Source organism: Camelus bactrianus, chromosome 7 (assembly GCF_048773025.1).
Source record: "Camelus bactrianus isolate YW-2024 breed Bactrian camel chromosome 7, ASM4877302v1, whole genome shotgun sequence".
Taxonomy (NCBI): Eukaryota; Metazoa; Chordata; class Mammalia; order Artiodactyla; family Camelidae; genus Camelus; species Camelus bactrianus.
Window position 1 is genome coordinate 60,055,425 of NC_133545.1, and position 24,280 is coordinate 60,079,704.

At 37.6% G+C, this 24,280-nt stretch overlaps 1 protein-coding gene across 3 annotated transcripts in view; it reads right to left on the reverse strand.

Annotated features, from left to right (window-relative positions):
- The window catches only part of DYNC1I1 (dynein cytoplasmic 1 intermediate chain 1), a 377,849-nt gene that overhangs the window by 231,393 nt on the left and 122,176 nt on the right, over positions 1 to 24,280 (reverse strand). For 2 of the 3 annotated variants that reach the window (XM_045508648.2, XM_010972429.3), the window contains 2 exons: positions 23,044 to 23,134; positions 8,051 to 8,110 (listed from right to left, as the gene is read on the reverse strand). In XM_045508648.2, coding sequence (XP_045364604.2) covers positions 8,051 to 8,110; positions 23,044 to 23,134 — 151 coding nt within the window. The remainder of the gene's footprint in view (positions 1 to 8,050; positions 8,111 to 23,043; positions 23,135 to 24,280) is intronic. The other variant, XM_010972445.3, reaches the window with a different exon arrangement.

Consider the following 24,280-nt stretch of genomic DNA (forward strand, 5'->3'; position numbering starts at 1 on the left):
AGGACTCAGTCAAGTGGAAAGGTCTGAAGAGTGTATTTCAGCGAGGAGGCCCTATATACACAGTCAACAAAAGACTAAATTCACATTTTACACCTGAGAGACCACGTTTTCAGAATAGAAGTTTTATGTTGACGGGCAGTGGAAGATAAATTTAGAGAGATACCCTAAGACCAGATGATTTTTTTTAAGACCAGATGATTTAAATCACAGGCTATAAAACTTGGACTTTATGCTGTAGACAATGAGGAATTATTGAAAGTTACTAAAAACCTGACAGCTTCAAAGAGTTATTTAAAATAAATTAGTATATAAGATACATGCATCCCAATGTTCATAGCAGCACTATTATATGGAAACAACCTAAATGTCCAATGACATTTACACACACACACACACGTACACACAATGGAATACTACTCAACCATGAAAAGAATAAAATACTGTTATTTGCAGCAATGTGGATGGGTCAGATGATCGTCATTCTAAATGAAGTAAGCCAGAGACAGAAAGAAAAATACCATATGGTATCACTCTTATGTGGAATCTAAAAGAAAAAATACACAAATGAACTTACTTACAAAACAGAAACAGACTCACAGACATAAAAAACAAACTTATGGTTACTGGGGGGAAAAGGATAAATTGGGTGTTCAAGATTTGCAGATACACACCACTATATATAAAATAGATAAACAACAAGTTTCTACTGTATAGCACAGTTGAATACTACAATATTTAACATCTTGTAGTAACCTATAATGAAAAAGAATATGAAAAGGAATATATGTATGCATCTGCATGACTGAAACATTATGCTGCACACCAGAAATGGACACAACATTTTAAACTGACTTTACTTCAATAGAAACATACATAGAATAAAATAAAATATATTAGTATAGCAACTATACAAAGAACCAAGTCTATCTCCCTCATTTGACAAATAAGCGACCAGAGGCTACGTATGGGAACTTAGGAGTTGAGTGTGGAGGAAAGAGGGAACTGAGAAAGGATCTACAAACAAAGGGTAGGCGGGTTCAGTAACTAAACAGAGAATTTAATTCAAAGGGGGAAGCCAGAGAAATGATTACTGTAACTGACAGTCTAGCAAATGTGGAGACTTGGTTCAGGGTGATAAGAAAGCGCTCAGTGGTGATACACTGGGAATAAAGAGGAAATGCTGAAGTTTGGTGACTCTGGAAGAGAATTAAGGCAGTTTACTTGGTACAGAGGGTGAAAGAACAGGAATAAATTGGAGATTATTTCAAGGCTTCATGCCTTATGGGAAGAAAAGTGAGTGGCATAACTAGAAGACACAGGGGAATCAGAGAACGATCTGCTCTGGGGTAAAAATGAGTAACTCTGTGGGTGAGTTTGTGATGAAGGGTTTTCTAACTATATGAAGTTTAAGACCAAAGTTATGAAAAGAAGAGAAAACAGAAAATACGGTTCTGGAAGCCACCCACCTAAAGTCACATGAGAAAACACTGTAGGGAGCTAAGGACATAGACACTCATGAGGTACAGAAGTTTTTAAAAATGACAAAAGGTCAACCTGTTTTCTAAACACTCTATGTTAGTACAATTAGGTGTGAAAGTGTGACATCTGCAGAACTGGTTCCTAGGACTGGGCACGGGACACCACATGGAGGAAAGGTGAGGATGTGCCACCACATGGAGGAAGGGGGCCTAGCGTTGCACCCCCCCCCCACACACACACACTCAATTTATCATCTATGTTCAGAGTGGGTGCTCTTCTCCAAGGACTGAGAAGCAGCTTGATGGCTGACCTTGATGAGGACCCTCTTCCATCTTCTATATTCATATTTAAAAAATCATCTGGGGAAGTATTTACTTCGTTTCCATGAAATTTGCTTCTGACTGTGCAGAGATTAGTTTGGCAGCCAAAGCATTTTTCCCAAACAGAAGCAAATGTCAAGTCTGGCTCAGTCAACAAGGATGGTCAAAGAGTTTCCCTTAAATTTCATCACACAAGTAAATCTTGCAAATTTCTGGGATGAGAGAGGAAAGACTCAAAATTGTCATGATTATAATAGAGCTGGTGGGAATTCTGCTGTCAAGTGTCCACTACAAAAGCAATTGAAAGTTCTGACTTATAAGATCAGGAGATACAGAAGTGTGTTTTCTACAATATTACATATAAATCACGATGATATAAAAATTTATAGAAATGGTCTTCTATTGACTAGATACTTACGAAAAACCTTCTATAGAAGTTGTAACATAAGCCTATAAAATGACAGAAATCTTCAAGTCACTGAGTACCATAGTATAAGTACACATCTTTCTCAACTGGCCATATTAATTTTTCTGAAATGGAATTAAAAAAAAGGAATATTGTTTTACGAAAATCTAGTTGTGACTGTGGAACAGAAAATACCCCCAATATTGCTCACTCAAGGTTTTTGAGGACAGAGTACAAAGACTGGAAGATAATAGCTTCTCAAGAAATGTTTGGGGACTTCATAAATAAATATTATAAGAGATAAAACAAAGCACTTTCTCCCTCTTTTGTGACAAAGTTTTGACTGGATCAATTAAAACCAATTTATTGAAGTTTTCCATGGGTCAGAATTCATTCTATATTTAAAGACTCTGAAGTGAATTTTACCATTACCTTTTGATACACCCCCCCATACACGCTGCTGTTCCATATTTCAATTTCTGTAGAAAGTGTAATAAGGTGTTATTGAAAAGGCAGAGATCATCAGTTAGCTCAAGAATACACCCTACATCATTCTCAAGAAAATTCCAGGCATTGTTACATGGGAAACCTTACAAATTAATTCAGACCAGAGATCTAAACATAATGCATAAGAATATTTGACAAAACATGGAGAATAAGCCAAAAGAGGGCTACTTCATCAAGGACCAATGAGCTTATGACTGTTCTGTTAGGCAAATGAAAATAACTTTAAAACATAAAGAGACCTCTAGAACTGCCTGGATAGATTTTCTCAAACACCTACCACCATCTTGAAGGATATATGTTTTTCTGGTGCCTTTATACAGTTGGTTTAACTTCTATTCTTGACAGAGTGATCTCCCTGTTTTGCTACAGTAGTTTGGGATGGTGCCCAAATATCTAGCATGAGAAAGACATATACTCTGAAAATTATAAAACATTGATGAAGGAATTTGAAAACGATACAAAGAAATGGAAAGATACACTACATTATTGGATTAGAAGAATTAATATTGTTAAAATGGCCATACTACCCAAAACAGTCTTCAGATTGAAAACAATTCCTATTAAAATACCCATGACATTTTTCACAGAACTAGAACAAATAATCCTTAAATTTATATGAAACCACGAAAGACCTTGATTTGCCACAGTAATCTTGTGAAAAAGAACACAATTGGAGGTGTAACACCACATGGCTTCAGACTATACTATAAAGCTACAGTAATCAAAACAGCATGGTATTGGCACAAAACAGATACATAGACCAGTGGGATATAGTAGAGAGCTCAGAAATAAGCCCACACACCTATGTTCAATTAATATACATCCAAGTAGTCAAGAATATACAATGGGGCAAAGACAATCTCTTCAATAATTGGTGCTGAGAAAACTGAACAGCTGCATTTAAAAGAATGAGATTAAAACATTCCCTCACTATACGCAAAAATAAACTTGAAGTGTATTAAAGATCTAAATGTAAGATCAGAAACCATAAAACTCCTAAAAGAGAACAGAGGCAGAACACTCTTTGACATAAATAGCTGCAATACTTTTTTGGATCTGTCTCCTACGGAAAAATAATTAAAAGCAAAAATGAACAAATGGGACAGCACAGGTTTTTGCACAGCAAAGGAAAACATCAACAAAACAAAAACACAATCTACTGAATGGGAGAAAATATTTTCAAATTATATGACTGATAAGGAGTTAATATCCAAAATGTATAAACAACTCACACAATTCAATATCAAAAAAGAAACAATCTGATTAGAAAATGGGCAGAAGAGCTAAACAAGTAATTTCCAAAGTAGACATACAGATGGCTAATAAACATATGAAAAAAGCTTAACATCGCTGACCATTAGAGAAATGCAATTTTTTTTCTGATAAGTATGGCTAGATATTTATCAGTTTTATTGATCTTCTCAAAGATCCAGCATTTGGTTTCACTGATTTTCCCTATTCTTCTATTTCACTGATTTCTACCCTGATATTAATTATTTCTTTTCATCTGCTTAATTTGTGTTCATATGCTTTGCTTTATTTAGTTTCTTAAAGTAGAAGCAGAGGTCACTGACTTAAGACTAATATAAGTGTGTAGCACTATTTCTAATATAGTGTTTTAGTGCTATGAAATTCCCCTTAAGTATTACTTTGTAGCATTTTGCAAATTTTGATATATTTTTTCTTGTTTTGATTTGGTTAAAAATACTTTGTAATTTCCCTTTTTATTCAATCTTTAACTGATGAGTTATTTGGAAGTGTGTTTATTTAGTTTCTACAGAATTTGGGGATTTTTCAGAGATCTTTCTGTTACTGATTTCTAATTTAATTCTGTTGTGGTTAGAAAACATATTTTGTATTATTTGTATCATTTTAAACTCAATGAGATTTACCTTACGGTTCATAGTATAATCTGTCTTAGTATGTGTCCTATGTCCACAAGGCAAAATTTGCCAATATCAGGAAGGAGATAGTTAAAAGATGATATATATATATATATATATATATATATATATATATATACACACACACACACACACACACACACACACACACACACAATTTCAGGTCAATAAATTTGCCAGTGGAGCTGAAATGGGCATATTACTTCAAAGATACAAACTGCCAAAGCACACTACTCAGAGAAATATAGATAACCTCAATAGTTCCATTACTGTTCTAGTTCTTAAATTTGTATTTTTAATCCCCCAAATAAAATTCCAAACCCAAAGGGTTTCACAGGGAATTACATTCTACCAAATGTTTAAGGAATTATTAAAAACTGAAATGTCACTAAAAGCATGATCCATAAAAGGACAAATTTGAAAACTGGAATTTGTCAAAATTAAAAAAGGTTTGCATTCTTAAAAACACTATTAAGAGAATGAAAAAGGCAAGTGACAAACTGAGAGAAAATATTTACAAATCATGTCTCAAAAGATTATACCCCAAATACATAAAGAACTCTCAAAACTCCATTACACAAAAACAACCAATTCATACACGGTAAGTTCAAGAAATCAAAGCAGACATTTCATCAGAGAAGATATTCCAAAAGCAAATGAGCCCATAAAGAGATATTCAACACCATTATGGGAAATGCAAACTAAAACCACAGTGAGATACCATTAGACTTCTTTAATAATGGTTAAAAATAAATTTTTAAAAGGTGCAAACCAAGTATTGTTGAGAATGGAGAGGAACTGAGGCTCTCATACACTGCCTGTGAGAATGTATAACATGGTAAAAACATTTAGAAAACAGTTTGACAGTTTAAGTTAAATGTACACTCACTACAGGATTCAGCCTTTCTACTTGGTGATATTTAGCCAAAAGAAATGAATGCATATTGCCTAAAAAGACTTGTACGTGAATCTTCATAGCATTTTTATTTGTAATGGGCAAAACTGGAAACAACCCACATGTACATCTAAAAGTGACAGAATAAAATAACTGTGGTACAACCACACAATGAGCTTCTTAGCAACAGCAGGGAGCAGACTACTGATACTCATCCACATGAATGCATCTCAGCATAATTGCTTTGAGTGCAAGAAGTCAGTCAAAAGACTACCTGCTGCATGATTTCATTTATATGACATTCTGGGATGTGTAAACTAATGCATAGTGACAGAAGGCAGATCAGTGCTTTGGCGAGGGGGGAGAAGCAGGAATGGGGATGACAAAGGGGCATGAGAAAGCTTTTGGGGATGATGAATGTGCTTATTATCTTGATTGTGGTGATGATTTCACAGATATGTATACATACTGAAACATATCAATTTGAATGCTTTAAATGTGTGTGGCTTTTGAATATTAATTACACGTCAATAAAGCTGTTAAATCAGGCTACAGAGCAAGCTATGGGCTATGGTCAACCCCACGCCAGGGATCAAGAAGAGGAAATAAAACTGTCTCTGGAAAAATCTTGCTGCCTGAGGGATACTTCATAAAATCATGTATGAGAGGAAGGCTGCCTGTATATAAGGACTATCAAAAAAGAGAATTTTACATTAAATCAATATTTGAAAATGTAACATGACTGAAACAACCTCCTCTAATATTCTCTGAACATTCCTTCCAAACTCTAAGACAAACCACTCAGTGAGCAAAAAAATTGCATTTCTCATCTTTCCCTGACTCAAGGGGTCCACTCTGAATAAAATATGGCAGGCAAGGTGGAAGCCACAGATACATCATCTCCCTAGAATAAGTCACAAGTTTTAATCTGCAAAGTCAACTGAGTTTTCGCCTGGAAAACAGATATAAATGGGAAAATTCCTAACTGTTCCAGATCAGCAAGTGTAATTTAGCAATGCCACAATCTGTCTAAAAATCTGTCTAAAATTTAAGTGCACAAGGTAAAGTCTCTGCCAGTTCTAGCCTCCTTTTTTTTTTTTTTTTGACGCAATGAAATATTGAAGAACTGCACTCTGAAATGCCACCAAATAGTAACATACTATGTATTCATTGTTTTTCTGCTTGGTTTAAGTAATATTTCTTGGTTATTTAAATAGTAAAAATTGAAATATAACATACAATGAACTATATAACTAAACAGCCAAGAATTTAGTAATGTTAAAAAAAACAGTGTATCAGGTACCTGAAGTGTTAGGATATGTCCTTGGTTTAGCAGTGTTGACAGTCTGCAGAGAACTTTTGCGTACGTAAAGGGACAGGAGAAGATGGCATTAGATAAAGACAGCCCTTCAATCTTGTTCACCTACAGTAGGCACTGAAATTGACAGGGCCCACAGACATGTGCCCAGGAATCTCAAGAATTCAAAATAAATGATAAGTGAATAAATAACCGCTTTGAGATTTATTGGGTTATATTTAGAAAGAAAAATAATAGTCTCAAAAAATACTGTAAAAAAATTTTGTCATTCACACATCCAGGTACCCAGTGGCGTGTTAGTAAATGTTTAATAACTGGCTTAGGGAAAGCAAGCAAGCCTTGGTTTGTAGCATTTGCCAATTTTTGTGGTGTAAATATTCCCGTTATGGCTGATTTGAATTCACTGAAGCAAGTAGAAAAGAGACACACACATCTGCTCTTCTGAGCTTCAGCACAACTAGGACAAGCACAGCACAGGAAGTATCTCAGGTGTGAATATAGCTAACTCCAATCCTACACGGGAAATACATTAAGTTTCTAGGAAATTCCTGTGTGTTTTATTCTTCGTGGGTGAATTTTCAACTCTGAAGCTATCTTTTAACATACACTTCAACCTGAAAAAAAAAAGATCTTTAGGATATAGGAGACCTAAGCCATCATCAAACATTTGAGATTCATAATATTGAGGAATTCAACAAATCTGCTTTTTCTTTAACAGGAATCTTTTTATATTCAAACTTGATTCAAATTACAGACTGATTGTGAGTCCCCGAAAAAGTGAAAAGGAAAGGAGACAAATAAGACATGGCATTTGAATACTGATTTTAGACAAAAATTAACTGAAGGCAACTCATTAGTCAAGGAAAGGATGGTTAGAATCAAGTGAAACATATTTGCCATCACAGAACTCGGGTGCCCCACCTTGAAACAGAAGTGTGGAGATGTTTTCGTAATTTTTGTTCTGGGGGAGTGCTGTTTTGTAACAAGAAGAATTAAGAAGGGGAGATCAAAAGCCATCTTTTTGTGGTGTTTGCCACAAAGAGAGACTTTCTTCAAAGCATAACTTTATAAGGAAAACTAACAGAAGGAAAAAAAACTTATCAAACTGGAAATTCAACGAAGGCGGGCAGGGGCGGGAACAAGAGCAGCAACAGCTCCAGCATTTCAACACAACCGTAGCAAAGAAATGATAAAAGGAGTAACAAAAGAGCAGACATATACCCAAGTTCTGAGTCTGACTGCAGCTGGAGCACTGAGGGGTCTGTGTCCCACTGCAGGGTCCTAATTGTGCAGCACAAAGGAAAAAGAACACAGAGAATTAACAAAAGGGGAGGGAAACAAACCAAACCAAACCATGTCATTCATCAAGGCAATGGCATATACAATACATACACAGAACATCTCCCCACTTCGTCACCCCCAAAACCCCAGGTGCCAGGAAGACCCCAAGAATACAGATACAAGAGGAAGTGAGGAGCTGTCCTTCCCTTTGAACATCTGTTTGATACTCGAAGCTTTGGTTGTTTTCATGGAAGGAAGCCCAGAGCTAAATACTCATCCGCCCACACACCTACCCTTTTAGTTTTTGTTTTGTATTGAAGCCTGGTTGATTTGAGCATGTAAACTGCTTCATGGAGACCCCAGAGCCCAGCCGCAGCTGGGAGCAACAAGCATCTCCCATGCAGTGATGAGAAACAAATGCAAGGGTTCAATGGACCAAAGCAGGAGCATCTAGGGTGGTCAGGCCACATGGAGCATGGCCGCAGGCCTGGTGAATAACTGGCTTCCCCTGGTCAGTTACTGTAAGCATAACACACTGGATTTCAAGGCTCATGGGTATTTTCGTGTTTTTTTTTTTTTATTTTATATATTACAGTGAAGATGGTCATCAACAATAATATCATTTGTCTCTAAAGATGCCAGGGATGGCTTATATCTTCTAAATACTCACAAGAGTATCATTAGTTACCAAGGTTACTAAGAATTATCAATTTCCTTTCTTATTTCTCCATCAGAATAAAAACGGATAAGTAGCACTTCTATAAACAGAGTGCACACAAGGACCTTTCTTTGGCAGGCCCTTTCAATTCCCTGCACACTAAGTAGTTACAGGTGAATCAGGCATGAAGCTATCCATATGACATGCAGCCGATGGACAGCAGCGACTTTGGGGTCAGGCATCTGGTATTCAAATCCTGCCTCTGTGACTTACCAACTGTGTGACATCCTTTTGCTCACTCTGAGTGTGGCCCACAGACCACGAGCATCTGCATCCCTTGGGAGCTTATTGGAAATGCCAAGACTCACATCTCACCCAGGCTCGCTGACTCCACACTACAGTTTAATAAGGTCCCAGGTAATGTGATCTGTGGGCGCGCTGAAGCTTGAGAAGCCCTGCTTGTTTCCTTGTCCATAAAGAAAAGAGCTGTGCGGCTCATGACTTTGCTTCGTTTATGTCTTGGCTCCAATGTTACCTGCTCAGAGAGGCTCTCCTTCTTTCACCCCCTTAACACAAGCAGCACATTCACGTCACTCTTCATCCCGTTCGCTCATCCTGCTTCACTTTCTTCATAGTGCTTACCTTCACCTAAGACTTCATTACACATCACTCTACTTATGACAGCTGTTTGACTCTGGACTTAAGCCTCATAACGGCAGGGGCAATTCTATCCCGAGATTACAGCGATATGCCTAGACCCATGCCTGGCATACAGGTTTCATAATACAGCATTAGTTGAAAAAATGGATGGATGGATGGTGTCTCTCTAGTTTTCTATAGGGATTACATGTAATTATACCTGTAAAGCACAAAGTAGCTATTTGATAAACAGCAGCTGCTTTTACTTCTACCATGTCTACTGCATCTACTCCCAATGTTTCTCTGAGTCGGTGCCCTCCTGATGTAACAGATACCACCTAGGTTCCTCCTGCAGAGGGATCAGAATGCAGTTTCACAGCTTCCCTTACTAGCTCTGGTTGAGCTCTTGTCCTCATACCTAAATGCTCTGAAAGATGACAAAGTACAGTGAGAACACGAATTGGCCACTGTTTCTTAGACCAGTGCTTCTCAAACTTTAATGCACAGACTCTCCAGGGGTATTGTTACAATGCAGATTCTGATTTAGAAGGTCTGGGGTAGCCTGAGAGTCTGCATTTCTAATCAGCTCCAGGGAATGCAGACGTTGCTGGTCTGGGGACCACACTTCACATAGCAAGGTCTGGACTTAGATCAGTGGTTTTCAAACTAGACATGGTTCAGAATAACCCGGAGGTATTATTAAAATACAGATACTGATCCTCAACCCCAGAAATGTGGATTCAGTAGTTCTGGGGTGGGGCCTGAGAAGTTATACTTTTAACCAGTTCCCAGGTAATACTAACAGCTGACCCTGGAATCACCTTTAGACAGTGACTGGACTAGACGTTGCCTCCATCAGCCAGCAGGCAGAAAGGATAGCTGATGTTCAAACACATCAGTATCTAAACCCGTGATTAACTCCAGCCTGGCTTAAGGCTCAGGCCACTTTCAAACTAATTAAATCAGAATGTGTAGGGTGGGACCCACGCATCCGGATTTTTAAAAATTCTCCAGGTGTTCTCATGTGCAGCCGGGGGTGAGAACTACTGCCCTGACCAAGGAAAGCAGCTCTTCCTGGTTCAGGACACTGATTCCATCACCTCCTTTCAAACCCTGGAAGTAAACAAATCCATTACAATGATTCATCCTTGCTATTCACGTATCTCTGCGGAGGATCAAAGCTTCTATCCTTAAGGATATTTCTTTGGCCACAGACAGAGGAGCAGACTCTGGCCCCGGCTGACTGTGAGAAGTGTTCCCTTGTAAGGGGTGGGATCAGTTCCTCTGCCCTCAGGTTTCCAATGGGACAACCTTTATTCGCCTTTCCCACTTCTCCCAGGCAGGTAAAGAATGCGGCAGCTCCCAGGTTGTCACAGCTGTTCTGTTATTTATCTGACAGCTCATCTAAACTCACTGTGCCCTTAAAGAAGTAAAAATGACAATTCTTTCAGAGTCAGTCGCTGAAGAAGGCCACAGACTAGCAGTCCAGAGCTTGCACGTACTCCACCAGAACAACAGAAGTGGGCTATGGATCTCACCCACAACTGTCCTGCCCTCCACCCCAGCCACACATATGCTGTTCAGTAAAAGAAATCATAGTTACTGTCAGTAACGAGCAGAGTGGCAAGAGTCAGGCCAAGGATGCTATCAAGTGTGCTAGTTTTACTTGCATTTTTCCCCACCATTATCGGTGGAGTGGTCAGACTTGCACAGAACATACTTTTTCTTTGAAAAGGAACTTAAAGCCAATACAATGAATAAGCAGGGGCTGTTCATGTTTCTGAGAGTAGCCTAGTAATGTGTATTAAACATCTGCTGATTTCCTTCTGTGCAAACTTGCAGAAAAACTTCCCCGGAGATAGCAGCACCTTGGAGAGAGGCTCGCCCCATTTTAGGGGTGTTGGTTTGTGCTCTAGGTGCAGCTCCACTGTGTGTCACCAGGAAAGTCTTCCGTCCTTAGCAAAATGAGGGTGTGGGCCTGGAGGCCCTTTAAGGTTCTTTTCTGCCTGATAGATTAAAATACTGGATGACTATTAAAATGTCTTTCAGCTTTCTCTTCTCCAGTTGGAATACTTCTCTAAATACTGACACAGTTCTTACTTTTTAACCATCTTATTTATCATCATGTTACAGTATCACTGAAAATAAAATGATGGTTTCCCCACAGCTTCTTGGGAAGTTTGACCAGGTAGTTCATTTTTTAAATTAAAGAAGTAGTGAAATTGTAAGTGAATATATGTGAACACAATATATTACCACAAAATATTTTCATAAAGAAATCACTCTGTTTACTATAGTAACTATTTCTACTATCAGTCATTTCTGAAGTGAACCAATCAATGCATGCAGGGAGAAAATATTTCTATAAGAATATTAATTTACTCAATCAATACCTACTAAGAGCCTAATATAAACTACTGTGCTAGAGGATTAGAAGATTCTACATGGAAACTACAATTCTTATGGGGAGATAAAAACATATGGTTTAGGAGAACAAGGTAGAAAGTGAAACATGCCACATAAGCACCACAGTTGTGCTGTGGGACATGGACTTGCACTTAAGAATCTTAAAATTTTAGTAAAGGAATGAGACCTATGAATATTTATACCTAATGATATGTATACTGATAATATACATGGGGAAAAGTAGTTCTCATCAATTGCTGTGGGCCTGGTACAGTTTAAAGTTTCAATCAATGTTCGCCATAAGAAAGATTAATCCTAGTGAGAGTTACAGTTTTCCTTTCGATGAGTGTTTATTTTGTGCCAGCTAGCCAGGCACTAGACTGTATTTTCATTATCCTTTGGAAGCCAGAGCAGGAAGATAATCCTCCCTCTGAAAAGATCAGAGATTCCATTCAACCTGGTTTTCGAAAGATGGAATAGGATTTGGACATAACAACTCATTTTCATCAGTGCCTTGTTTATTTTCGGTAGCTGAGTTAGTCTGCTAGGTCTAGTAAGACTACTAGATCTAATACATTACATTTTAGATGCCAATTTACCAATTTATCATGAAAACAATAATTACCAGGCAGAGCAATTATACACGCCTGACAAAGTCTTCTATCCTTGAAGGCCAGCTTCCTGGGAAGCCAGGAGACCAGCACTGTCCTTGGAATCAAAACAATGAAGCTGAATGCTTACCTGCTACAGCTCCTTCCTATCCTGTGCCCACCACATCCACATCTTTTGGCAAGACTAAACACACACCCCTACATCCACCTCATGGCTGCCAGAGCCTCCATTTTCCCTGATTCTTAGGATGACCAACGTAACCCTTTCTGACTGATGTAACCTTTCTTTTATTGTGTCAATTAGATTTTTGTCCAGTATTCCTGTCTGAAAGCCATCCTGGTTTTCTTCATTTGCATATTTTTAAGTGTTGCATTTGTCTGCTCTGATCAATTTTAGGTTGATTTCTTAGGTTAACTTTCTGAGGGCCCAAGGGAGGATCTCTTTCATAGGGAACCTGCTATTGGCACAGATCCTAAATAACCCAATGATTCTTTTCCTGATCTGGACCTAAGGGGTACTATCATGGCATTATGGTCCCATGGTTGGATTGACAGTTCTGGACATGCTTTTAATGTCACATTTCCCAACTCTGTTTCAAAATACTAGGTACAGAAGCTTCCCTCACCATGAGAAATCTTCCACTTACTTGACCCTAAACATGCTAAACAATGTAGCCTCTGGTCCCTCATCTAAAAAGGTCTACCATGGAACAGTTAGTTTAAAATTTGGGCAACACTTTGTTTTTCAGTATTTCTTTTTCAAAAAAAAAAAAAAAAGAATGGACAAGACACCAAAATTCTTCAAACTAGCAGTGACATATTAAAAGACTAACAGAAATTTATGTTTTAAACCTTCTACCAATTCATCAGTATCCAGCTTCTTATAAAAGTCTCCCTTCATTGGCCCAATTTTATTTGCTCAGTTTCCATTTATTAGATACAGAGAAGTGAAAATTCAAACAAAACAATTCCTGGCCCTGTGTTGGAAGCTTAACTTAGGTGTAAAAGACACGAGGTCCATACTGTGTAAACCGTGCTCTCTCATGAGTGGTGAATTTCTTCCCGTTCAGCAGCTAGTCGGTGGTCTCCATTCTTCTTCCCATCTTTTTCTTAAGCCTTCAGAGGGGAGAGCCTTAATACTCTTTCTTAAAGACTGTCTTTACTCTTACCCTTTTTTTTTGTTGCTGTTTTGGTTTTGGTTATAAGAAAGAGATGTTTGATAAATACTGGGAAGGCAATAGTTAAGAAGTGTCATTTGTTATGCCAGTATTCAGTGTGGCTGAGACCCTCTCACACACGGCTGGTGGCATTTTAAATCGGTACAGTTCTTTTGAAAAGCAATATGCCAATATGGAGCAAGAGTCGTAAACACAGAATTACTCCAGGACTCATTTCACTTCCAGGAACTCAGCCTATGGAAATAAAATAGCACAAAGCAGTAACAAAAATGATGGTGATGATGATGATGATGATGGTGAGAATGACCTCCAAATCATCAAACCCCATGGCTGATTCTTGTTTCATCCTCAGTCTCTATAATTCTGGTGACTATTGGCACCTTCATAGCATGCTCTTTCTTTTAGTCTTCCTGACCCTAAAAATCTTGTTTCTTTTCCTCCTATCTCACTATAATTTTGGAAGGGTCCTTATTTCCATCTCTATAAAGACAGACATTCCCCAACCAGGGTTATTTCTTCTCCCCTCACCTATGCACCCTAACTGTAGGTGATCTCAGAGATGTCCATATATCTTCTGCAAAAAATCACCCCAAAGTCTCCACCTTTTCACATGCTTTTTGGATATATACATCTGTATGCCAAAGCCATTTGACCCTTGTTTATCTCACCTGTCTTTCCTTTCCTTCTCCACTCCCACAGTCCTCTTTCAGACCTCCTGTCTTGTCTACCAGACCAGTGGTTCCCCCAAACTAGTCCTCAAACCTTGAAAGCATTATAAAAATGTAGTGGCCCAGATCTCACCTCAGACCTGAGCCCTAGGTATCTGTGTTTTTAATCTGCTGCCAAGTAAATTCAGCATATAGCCACCAGACATGGGAGCCAGGGATCTCATCTATCTCAAAGGCCGTATTTGTCTCCCAGACTCTGATCTCTTTCTAAGCTGCCTTCTTAACGTGCATTCTACGCCCAATACTCCTCCTACCTACGCCCCCATCCCCACCCCGCCCATTTCCCTCTGTTCTTGCCTCTCCCGTTATCTGGAATGCCCTTTCTCCCATCTTTATCTGTGCAAACCATATGTACTATTTAAGGCCCAGCTCAAATGCCTTGCTCTCTAAATATATTTGTCCTCAACAACGTTATTCATAAATAACTTGTCTCTCTATGGGACAAGAATATAGAGAAATGCCTGCACCTCTTATTTCACTGTTCTCTTTGCCAACCTACAACCCACTTGACCTCAACAGTAGCCCTGCATCGGGCTTTAAGACCAAGTTTGAAGATGGTCTGAAGGATGTCATGGGCACTGTTACAAAGCCACTGTTACAAAGGGGCCTCAGCATCAAGCCAAGCATGCTGTTAGCCCCATCTTAACTTTTTGCTCAGTGCCCAGTAACTGCATTTCTCCCTTATTTCTGTGAGGAAATCTTCTCCTTGTACCTTGGTCCTGTAACCAGTGCCAGTGGCTCCCCTTGAGCAAAGTCTACTTTCTGGCAATGAGTTCAGCAACCTTGAACTATCTTGCTTTCACCTGGGTCCTCATCTCTCCACTCATCCTGAACCCATGCCATTAAGTTTTCTGCTAGCTGTGCATGTGCATAAATGTGTGTACACACATGCACACACACACACACACACACACACACAAATCAATAAATAGCTACCAAGTGTCTAATATGTGTCAAGACCTTAGGTAGGGTAGTGAGAATCAAAAGTACTTGTCCGACGAGACTATACAGATTACTTATAGATGAGTTGGGAATAATGCTTTATGGCATTATTGCTCATCTCCTGTGAGTACAAATATGCGAGAGCTGTAACTACATAGAAACAATTCCTTAGGTGGTTTCAAATTAAATATGTCAATTTACTGGAAGCAGGATCTTTAGAAGTAAGAATAATTCCCTCATCTTACTATTCCTTGCAGTTTCTAGTATTTATTTTGTGTTGTTATACACACAATAAACTCTCAACTATTCATTGAAAGAATAGATGAGTGAATGAACAGATGAAAGGTCTTTATTTGCCTTTTCTGCAGATGACGTGACATGTAAGGGCAGGTTGATTCCCAAAGAAATCGTTTTTACCTTCTTTATGAAAAAATGAGAGAATAAATCAGGGCATGTCTGCCTGACTCCCTTCATCTCTACCAAGCCACTTACAAAGAACACAGTCTTGTATGGCATGATGTCACCACGCAATCCCAGGAGAAGTTTCAGGCTCACTTTCACACTGAAGAAGGAAAGCCTATCTTGAAAATGTTGACCTCAATGCATAAATGGATAAAGAAGTTGTGGTATGTATACACACATACAAGAGTAGGTATATATATATATACCTACATGTATATATAATGAAATGTTATTCAACCATAAAATTGAGGAAGTCCTACAGTCTGCAACAACATGGATGGACCTTGAAGGCATTACAGTAAGTGAAATTAATCAGACAGTAAAAGATAAATACTATATGACCTCAATGATAAGTGGAATCCAAAAAAAAAAAAAAATCAAACTCATAGATCAGACTTACGACTACTAGAGGCATAAGGTGGGGAGAGGGCGAATTGGATGAAGGTGGTCAAAAGATACAAACTTCAAGTTATAAGATAAAGAAATACTAGGAATGTAATGTACAACATGATGACTAAAGCTAACACTGCTGTGTGGTAGATAGTAAAGTTGCTAAGATGGTAAATCCTGAGTTCTCATTGCAAGGAAAAAATGTTTTCCCTTTTTTTCCTTATTTTCTTTTTATTGTATCTATATTAGAAGACGAGTGTTAGCTGAATCTACTGTGGTAAACATTTCACAACATACGTAAATCAAACCACCATGCTGTGTATCTTAAACTTATACAGTAATGGATGTCAATTATTTTTCCATAAAAATGGGAAAAAATTGCTGGCCAGAATGCTAGTTTGTGCTGAGAATAAAAATAAGTCCAGCTACCTTCTCTACCAAATGAACTTAGCAACTTTTGCTAGTCCCTGAAGCAATTGCATTGGAACTCAACTTTTCATATTTTCCTTTTCTCTTTGGGGTGGAGAGGCAGCTCAAGGGCAGAATACTGAGTCCCTCTGAGTCCCACAGTTTCTCTGGACCCTTCCTCCACATGTCTTCTCTGTCAAACAAATCACTAGTCACTAATCAGATAAAGAAACAGTTTGGGCCAATGTGAGCATAGTGCTGAACAGAAAATCTCCAGTCAATGTCATCCCCAACTTCTATCTTTCTAAGAGCCATTTCTAAAGGCAATACACTAAATAATAAGGACATTTTAAAATCCATCATATCACTTAATCTGTCATAGTCATTAACATGATGTCAATTAATTAAGAATGACATTTAAACAACGAGTGAATGTTTTACTTCCCAGCCCCGGTGATTTCCGTACTTTGGACTGGCAATGATAATGATAAAGATTTTCCAATGTCAGGAGTAAAATTTTAACAGTGCAATACATATTTATACCACGCTCTTTTTAAAAAGCCTCTTTCTTAATTTACTGTGCGAGAATCTTCCCTCTATTGGTTAACAGCAAAGCCTTAATACAGAGCTGTGATAAAGGCCACACTAAGCCGTACAGGAAATCCATCTGAGCTGGATTCAAAGACAAATGTGAGACTTCCCATTACAGAGCAAGGATGTGTTTTCCCCAAATCTTGTCAAATAAGCAGTCTCTCTAGAAGAAAGCTCAGTGACCCCTTGTTAAAAATAGATGCTTACCGTGCTACTATAACCATATGGGTATATACAGTATGTTCTGCCTGACACAGAGCAGTAAGGTATCAACAATTTTTAACTAGTCAGCCGCTGCGCTACATAAAGTGAAAAACCTATAGTATACACTCTAATTTTCAAAGACATTGACTTTTAATCAGCCTTGAATCAGTGATTTCAGTCTCCCTTTAGTCAATTAGATGGAAGCATCCTGTCAACTTCTCTTTACATAATGATAATTACAATAATTTTGTATATACAGTATTTTAACATGTTAATAAATTTCCTTAATGTCTTCCCTTTAGCCTCTGATTCATCAGAGAACCTTAAAAGATGGTGAAGTTTTCACCAAAAAGAGTTAAAAATCTTTTGAGGTTCATATAGTGCCAGAGTATCCCACGGAATCCAATTGTGGATAAAGTTGAAAGTCTTGAGGATTTTCTGTTGGGCATTAAGCCCATGTGGCCCTTGAGCACATTTTCCTCTCCTCAAATCACTGAGAAAAAAAAAGGTGGTGACCAGGTGCAGTCAGCACAAGTTAACCATGAATAAATTATTCTAATTTCCTTATTCGTGAATTCAGAGTTCACTAGGCAGTAAATAGATCAGGAAAAGGCAGAGTTTATCAAATATCTGAATTTTACCAAGGAATTTTGTCAACATAAAACTTAATTATATGGAGGCCTAACATTCAAACAGAACAGCAAGCAAACATCTGGAGTACACATGAGGCTGAAAGCCCGAAAGACCTCTATCTAATCTACTCACTTTGTACGTCTGTATTCCTGCTAAGTGTTACAGAAGACATTTTTTTGTGTTTGTGTGTGTGTGTGTGTGTGTGTGTTGGGGGGAGTAATTAGGTTTATTTACTCATTTATTTATTTATTTTTTTTTTCATGGAGGTACTGGGGATTGAACCCAGGATCTCCTGGATGCTAAGCACACACTCTACCACTGAGCTATACCCTCCCCCTTGGAAGACATTTCTTGTGGTGCTGCATTTAAGGTCCCCTTGGGAGGAAGCCTCAGCTTCTTAGAAAAAATCAATGGATATAAGGGTTTTGATTAATAGATGCTGATAGCTGGGAAGATAGGCATCAAGTTTAAATACAATGGGAAATTTGAAGATAGTGTAGATGCTAGATAAGATGAAAATGTATTGAAATGAAAAAATAGAGATAACTGAATAAAAAGCAAGTTTGTATAGTATAGTATCATTTATCATATACATGATATATATATTGTGTGAAAGAATATACACTAGGGTATTAAGAGTGCTAATCTCTGGTGGTAGGAATATATTTTTCTATTTTTGCTTGTCTGTATTTTCTAACTGTATAAAATAAACAGATACTGTTTCTATAATAATAAAAGATTATTAAAAATAAAGTGTGGGGGGGAGCTTGAGTGTCCTTGATTGATTGGAGAGTAGAACTTAGTGATGGTGTTAAGACCATAGAGGGTCCAAAAAGAAGACAGAAATTAATCGTATTACTATCCACCCAACCCATGCTGCCTGTCACAAAAGACAAACATTAGTAATCTCCCCTCTGAGTATTTGGTTATGGATGTTATGGGATGGGTGTTATTGTAACAAGAGATTGCACAATATGTTATCACACTGAGACATATTTTACCTTTGAAATCATTTCAAAAGTTTTCTTCCTGAAGCAGGTTTGGGACAGGGTGGAGCCTATGCCCCGGTGTACAGCATACTTTCTGATGTCAGTACCCTTTCCTAGTGTCTACAGGCCAGTACGACCTCTAACACAGCTTTGTCACTGAGAAGCCAAGCGAACCTCAGCCAAACATGAGAAAAGCCCTAGTGCAAAGCCCCTTGTGAGCCATCCATGTGAAAAGAACAAATGCGGACTGATTATCTCTTAGACAGATTCATTTCTGGTTGAATATCTGGATGCTAGGGATTAAAGGCTGGCCTAAATCAAAGTATGAACAAAAATAAGAGTAACAGCTAAAACTCACACATATCTAACATGTGCCTGACTTCTTTCCAAGTGCTTTACTGATGTTAATTTTTTTACTGTTAATCTATAGAGTAGGTCATGTATCACTTTTATCAACTATTGTTAGAGATAATGTTAAAACTAGCACTGTAGCTAACATTCTGCGTGAACCTGAGAAAATTATTCTCTCTGTGCCTGTGTCCTCATTCATAGAAAGTAGGATGATACTTTATTCATTCAACAAGCATTTAACAAATACCTACAATATGGATATAACTACAAATATCACTTACTCCCTGCTCTCAAGGAACCTGTCATTCCCTGAGGAAGAGAGACATATTCAGTTAAACATAAATGATTGTACTTTAAGAGCTATAAAGTACTAATGTTTTATTCTTGTGTATAAAAGATGTAGGCTATTGGTTTGAATTTAATATTCTTTATCATATTGAGAAAACCATTTGTATTCATAGTTTACTAAGTTTAAAATATGGGAATAGATGTTTAAATTTGACAAGTACCATTTCAGTACATACTTTTCCGTATTTGACCCTTTTACATGCTGAATTATGGTAACATATTTTCCTATACTAAAGTATCCTTGAATTTCTGAGTCAATCCTAATTAAGTATAACATATTCTTTTAATATTATGTTGGATTCTAGCTGCATATAGTATGTTTAGAATTTTTTATCTACATTTATATGTAAAACTTGTCTTTCAAAAATTTTATTAATATAATTGGGGTTTTTTGAAACCCAAGAGCTTGTTCTTCGTCCAGTATGATTACATGATCAATGATTAATTGGTTCTACCAGAACTAATTAAGAGAAAGAGAAAAGCACCACAAATGTAAATTGTAAATGAGAAGCAGGCCATAACAACTGAAGCAGAAACTGGAAAACAAATTGTGACACTTTGAATTTAAAAGTTAAATCATACTAGTATAATTGAAAAATTATTAAGTATTTCTACTCTATTCACTCATTCTAGAAAATTTACCCAACTTCTTTAAAAATCAATAAAAGAAATTTCTGTTATATTTGATTTTTTAAAGCACTATTTTAACCTTTCCTTTGTAATAGGGTACATTAAGTATGCCAATTTTCAAATTAATCGCTTACAGGGATTATGTAAGAAATGTTTGCCAATTTTGGATCTGTAAAGAAAACTGTAGTTTTAGTTTGAAGTTTTGGCAAACAAATGACAGAATTTATGTGCACCTTTAGGTAGGACCAGATGTGTTCATTTGATTCCTAAGTTATCTTCTGAAAGATTTTCCATTTTTCAGAAAGTCCAAATTCCACAAAAATATGCAAATTTATGACTATAGAGTTATATTCTTAGGAATTACCAAGCTCTTTTCTCAGTCTCATGTTTTATGAAGTGTTAAAGTTAACAGTAACTGTTTTCAAAGATGTTTCTTCTACAGAAAAAGTCATTCCAAGAGGAATTTTAAAAAAAGATATATAACATTCTTCTGAAATTTAACTCTCCTGTGTATTTTATGGAAGCAAAAACATAGACTTGTGTGGAACATTCCTAAGTTCAAAACAAGCTCAAGATTTACTAAGCTATTCCTAATGCCTTCTCCTCAAAGTCAATTTTATGCTCAGTCTTTCTGAAAATCATCATTTGCTCAATGCCAATTTCTCTGCATCCCCATGAAAACTGCACTTAGCAAGGGATCTACTCATTGACTTCTAGTTGCCTACTCTTGCTAGAACATTCCTATAAAGAACTGAAGCTAGCTGGAGTTTGTGTGTGGTGGGAGAAGACAGCACTTCTTCCAAAGTGATTAAGTTAAAAAAAATCACATAAGAAGGGGAAAGAAATGAAGTGATGTCCTCCCTGAAGGAGTAACTGCTGCTGTCCCCAGAGTGCTAAAAGCGTAGGCCAGCTTCCTCTAGAAAGTTTTCAAAAGGGCTCATCAGCTATGAAGTCAGCTGTAGTATTTCATGCTGCCTGCCCGCTGCACCCCTTGTCACTAAGATGACTGACACAACGCCATCGCTGTACAGAAACAGGCAAATACATTAACTTAATGAGAGGCCGGTGGACCCCCTGGGGAATGTGATTGTTCTGGGCCAGCTCCTGTATAAATGTTAGCTCTTACATAACTGTGTTATTATTACTTCCTCCCTGCCAAAGACCTTTTGAAATGTTCAAAGTGAAAGATGAGAGAAGGCGTGTGCTGCCCCAAATCACAAAGGCGATTTACTAACTTAAACCAGCCTGGTGCCCACAAAAGCCTCTACTTTCATTTTTCTCAAATTAAAAGGAGTGTCAACTGCTTTCAAAAGGCCCCTAAAAAAAAACAACACTCAAGTCTGAAACACACCAACAGACAGACATTGGTGAGATAATTTCAGTCTTACATGTTGGTTTCAGAAAGCAAAAGACCCTACAGCTCAGGCTAATACTAGACTATTCTCATTTTCATATTTTTCTCTACCAAAATCACCTAGGCCTCTATGGAAACAATGTACTTTCAGAAGGTGACGCTCATGATAACGTGTTCAGTGAGAAAAGAAAAACGCAAAATTGTATACCGCTCTACCAGGAACATATATGGCAACAAGAAATGTACACAGGTAGACAAGGATTGAAAGGTCCATCGACGAGGCAAAGGCTGATTTGCTAGAATGGCGGTGCTGTGGATAATTGTTTCTTTTATTTGGAATTTTATTAACATATTTTACGTTTTTTTTTTTTAATTAAATGAGTCAAAAACAGAGGTCACAAACTGCCAGCTCACAGGCCAAATCTGGCCCACAACTACTTTTAACAAAGTCATTAACATTTAGGAGACTGTGAATAAATACTTAAATTTTTAGCTTCTCATGAAAACTTAAAAGATGTGCAGAACCTAGGTCCATGTTCCCACCTGAGCTCAACCGGCCTGAGCTGTGAGGAGACCATCAGACCTTTATAAAGGGAGTGCTTGCGAACCAGTTGCTACTGGCCCTTCAACTCCCCACTCATTTCTATCACCTGCCTTGGGCACCTGCACATGGGAACCCTGCTGAAGACAACTGAATTAGGAAAGTTACCGTGACTCTGTGCATATGATGAGCCTTCTCCTTTCTCTCTTCACATTTTTACTTTTGGATGCTCCTTCAGGGGTCAAGTTAGAGAATGCCTATATTTGCTTTCAGAAGTTAGTTACATAATCTTTGAGTATACCTAGTGTAATAAAAATCTGGCCATGGACAAAAACAGAGCAGTCAATCCTGATGATCATAAAAACACTTTGGGGACCAAGTTCTCAAATTAGTCAACTCTATTAAGCAAACCAACAAGACGTCTGAAAAATTAAATCTAGGATTAGAACATCTCAGTGTTCCATTCACAAAGATTCTCATGGAAACCAAAGCCAATGTAGAATGAAAAGCTGGATATATATCTCATTTGTCGTTGGTCAGTCCCTGCTTTCTTTAAGCCCTAAGCTAATGGATATACTTGTGTTTGTCAAATAAGACATATAGTGCTAAAGTAGCCCATTCATGGAAGGATAATAAATGTTTATCATTTCTAGGGCTCAAAATCAATGCTCTGCCACCAAAAATAGCAAGCCACCATAGATATAAACATAAAATGACTGATACATGAAGATACATGCACATTTAACAGTGTCCAATAGGGTGGTGTGGCTTTCAAGCCTTTTTTTGTTTGGTGTTTTTTGTTGGTTTTTTGTTTTTTGTTTTTGCATTATTGACATCCCACTATGGCCTTTGTAAAGGGACAATTCTTACCTTGTCAGTGGTCCCAGGTCGCCTGAGTCTTGGCTTCCAGCTTCACTGGGAGTGCTCACTGATTTCGAGGAGGGAGACATAGGGGTTGGGACTAAATAATGAAAATAACAGGTATCCCATGTTAAAAAATGCAGCGACTGCACTGGGGAAGAGCAGTGTCAGACAAATCAAAACAAATGGGCCCAAATTAAAGTGGTTGTATGGCCAGGAGAGATTGAGATGGGAAAAGGAAAAAAGAGGAAAAAAAAAAAAAAGGAAAGAAAAGAAAAGGAAGAAAGTCAAGTGAATTTTTCATATTTTGGAAATTAAAATTTGAAATGAATTTAGCCAGAATTAACTTAGGGATTCTAAGGCCATGTCCACCTTAACAAAGTAAAATGGAGAATCAAAATAGTTATCCAGATAATTCAAGTCAAATATCTTTCTAGCATGAACTATCCAGATAATTCTAATTCTCCACTTTATTTTGTTAGTATAGATGTGACCTATTTAAAAAATAAAGTGAGGTGTCTATAAAACTTTAAAAGATTACAAGTGATACTGAACAATTTTAAATGGTCAAGGAGAGTCAGAAAAGTCTGCTACATGCCTGCATTTGAAGGGAAATCTATTGTCCGTGGAATATAAACTGCATTTGCTATGAGAGACTGACAGAGAAAGGGTAAATGTTGAACCTGGTAATTTAAAAATCTCTTTCAAAACAAAGGAGAATGCCAGGCTGATTTATTTTTACACTTAATTAATAGTTTCATCCCACTGCACTGTTCACTGTGTTTGGGAGTTGTTTTCCTCCGCCTCCACCTCCAGCAGCTCTAGAAAGCACTGCCGTGTGTGCAGAAGCAAACTGCCATTCTGCAGACAGGAGAAACAAGTTCAAAGATCGAGGTCAGTGCAGGCTGAAAATCTGAGAACAAAGATAATAAAAGAAAAAAGCTAAAGGAAATGCAAATGTACTTTCTTTATCCTTCAGACACAAGCCAAATGTCCTTCAGATAGAAGGTACACCAAATAGCCAAGATGGCTCCAAGCCAGATGAGAACGGGTTCTCAATATCACAAATGCCAAAAAAGCCATATGGGCAGAAAGAAACTTCAGTACATAAGTGTAGATTCCCATTTGGTTTCAATCATGTGCAATTTCCTTTTATTTATTTAATAGGGTAAAGGGTTTAACTATTTTGTCCAAATCCTGTAACACAACGGCAGATCTGTCAAGAAACTAGGAATTTTCATGTGGT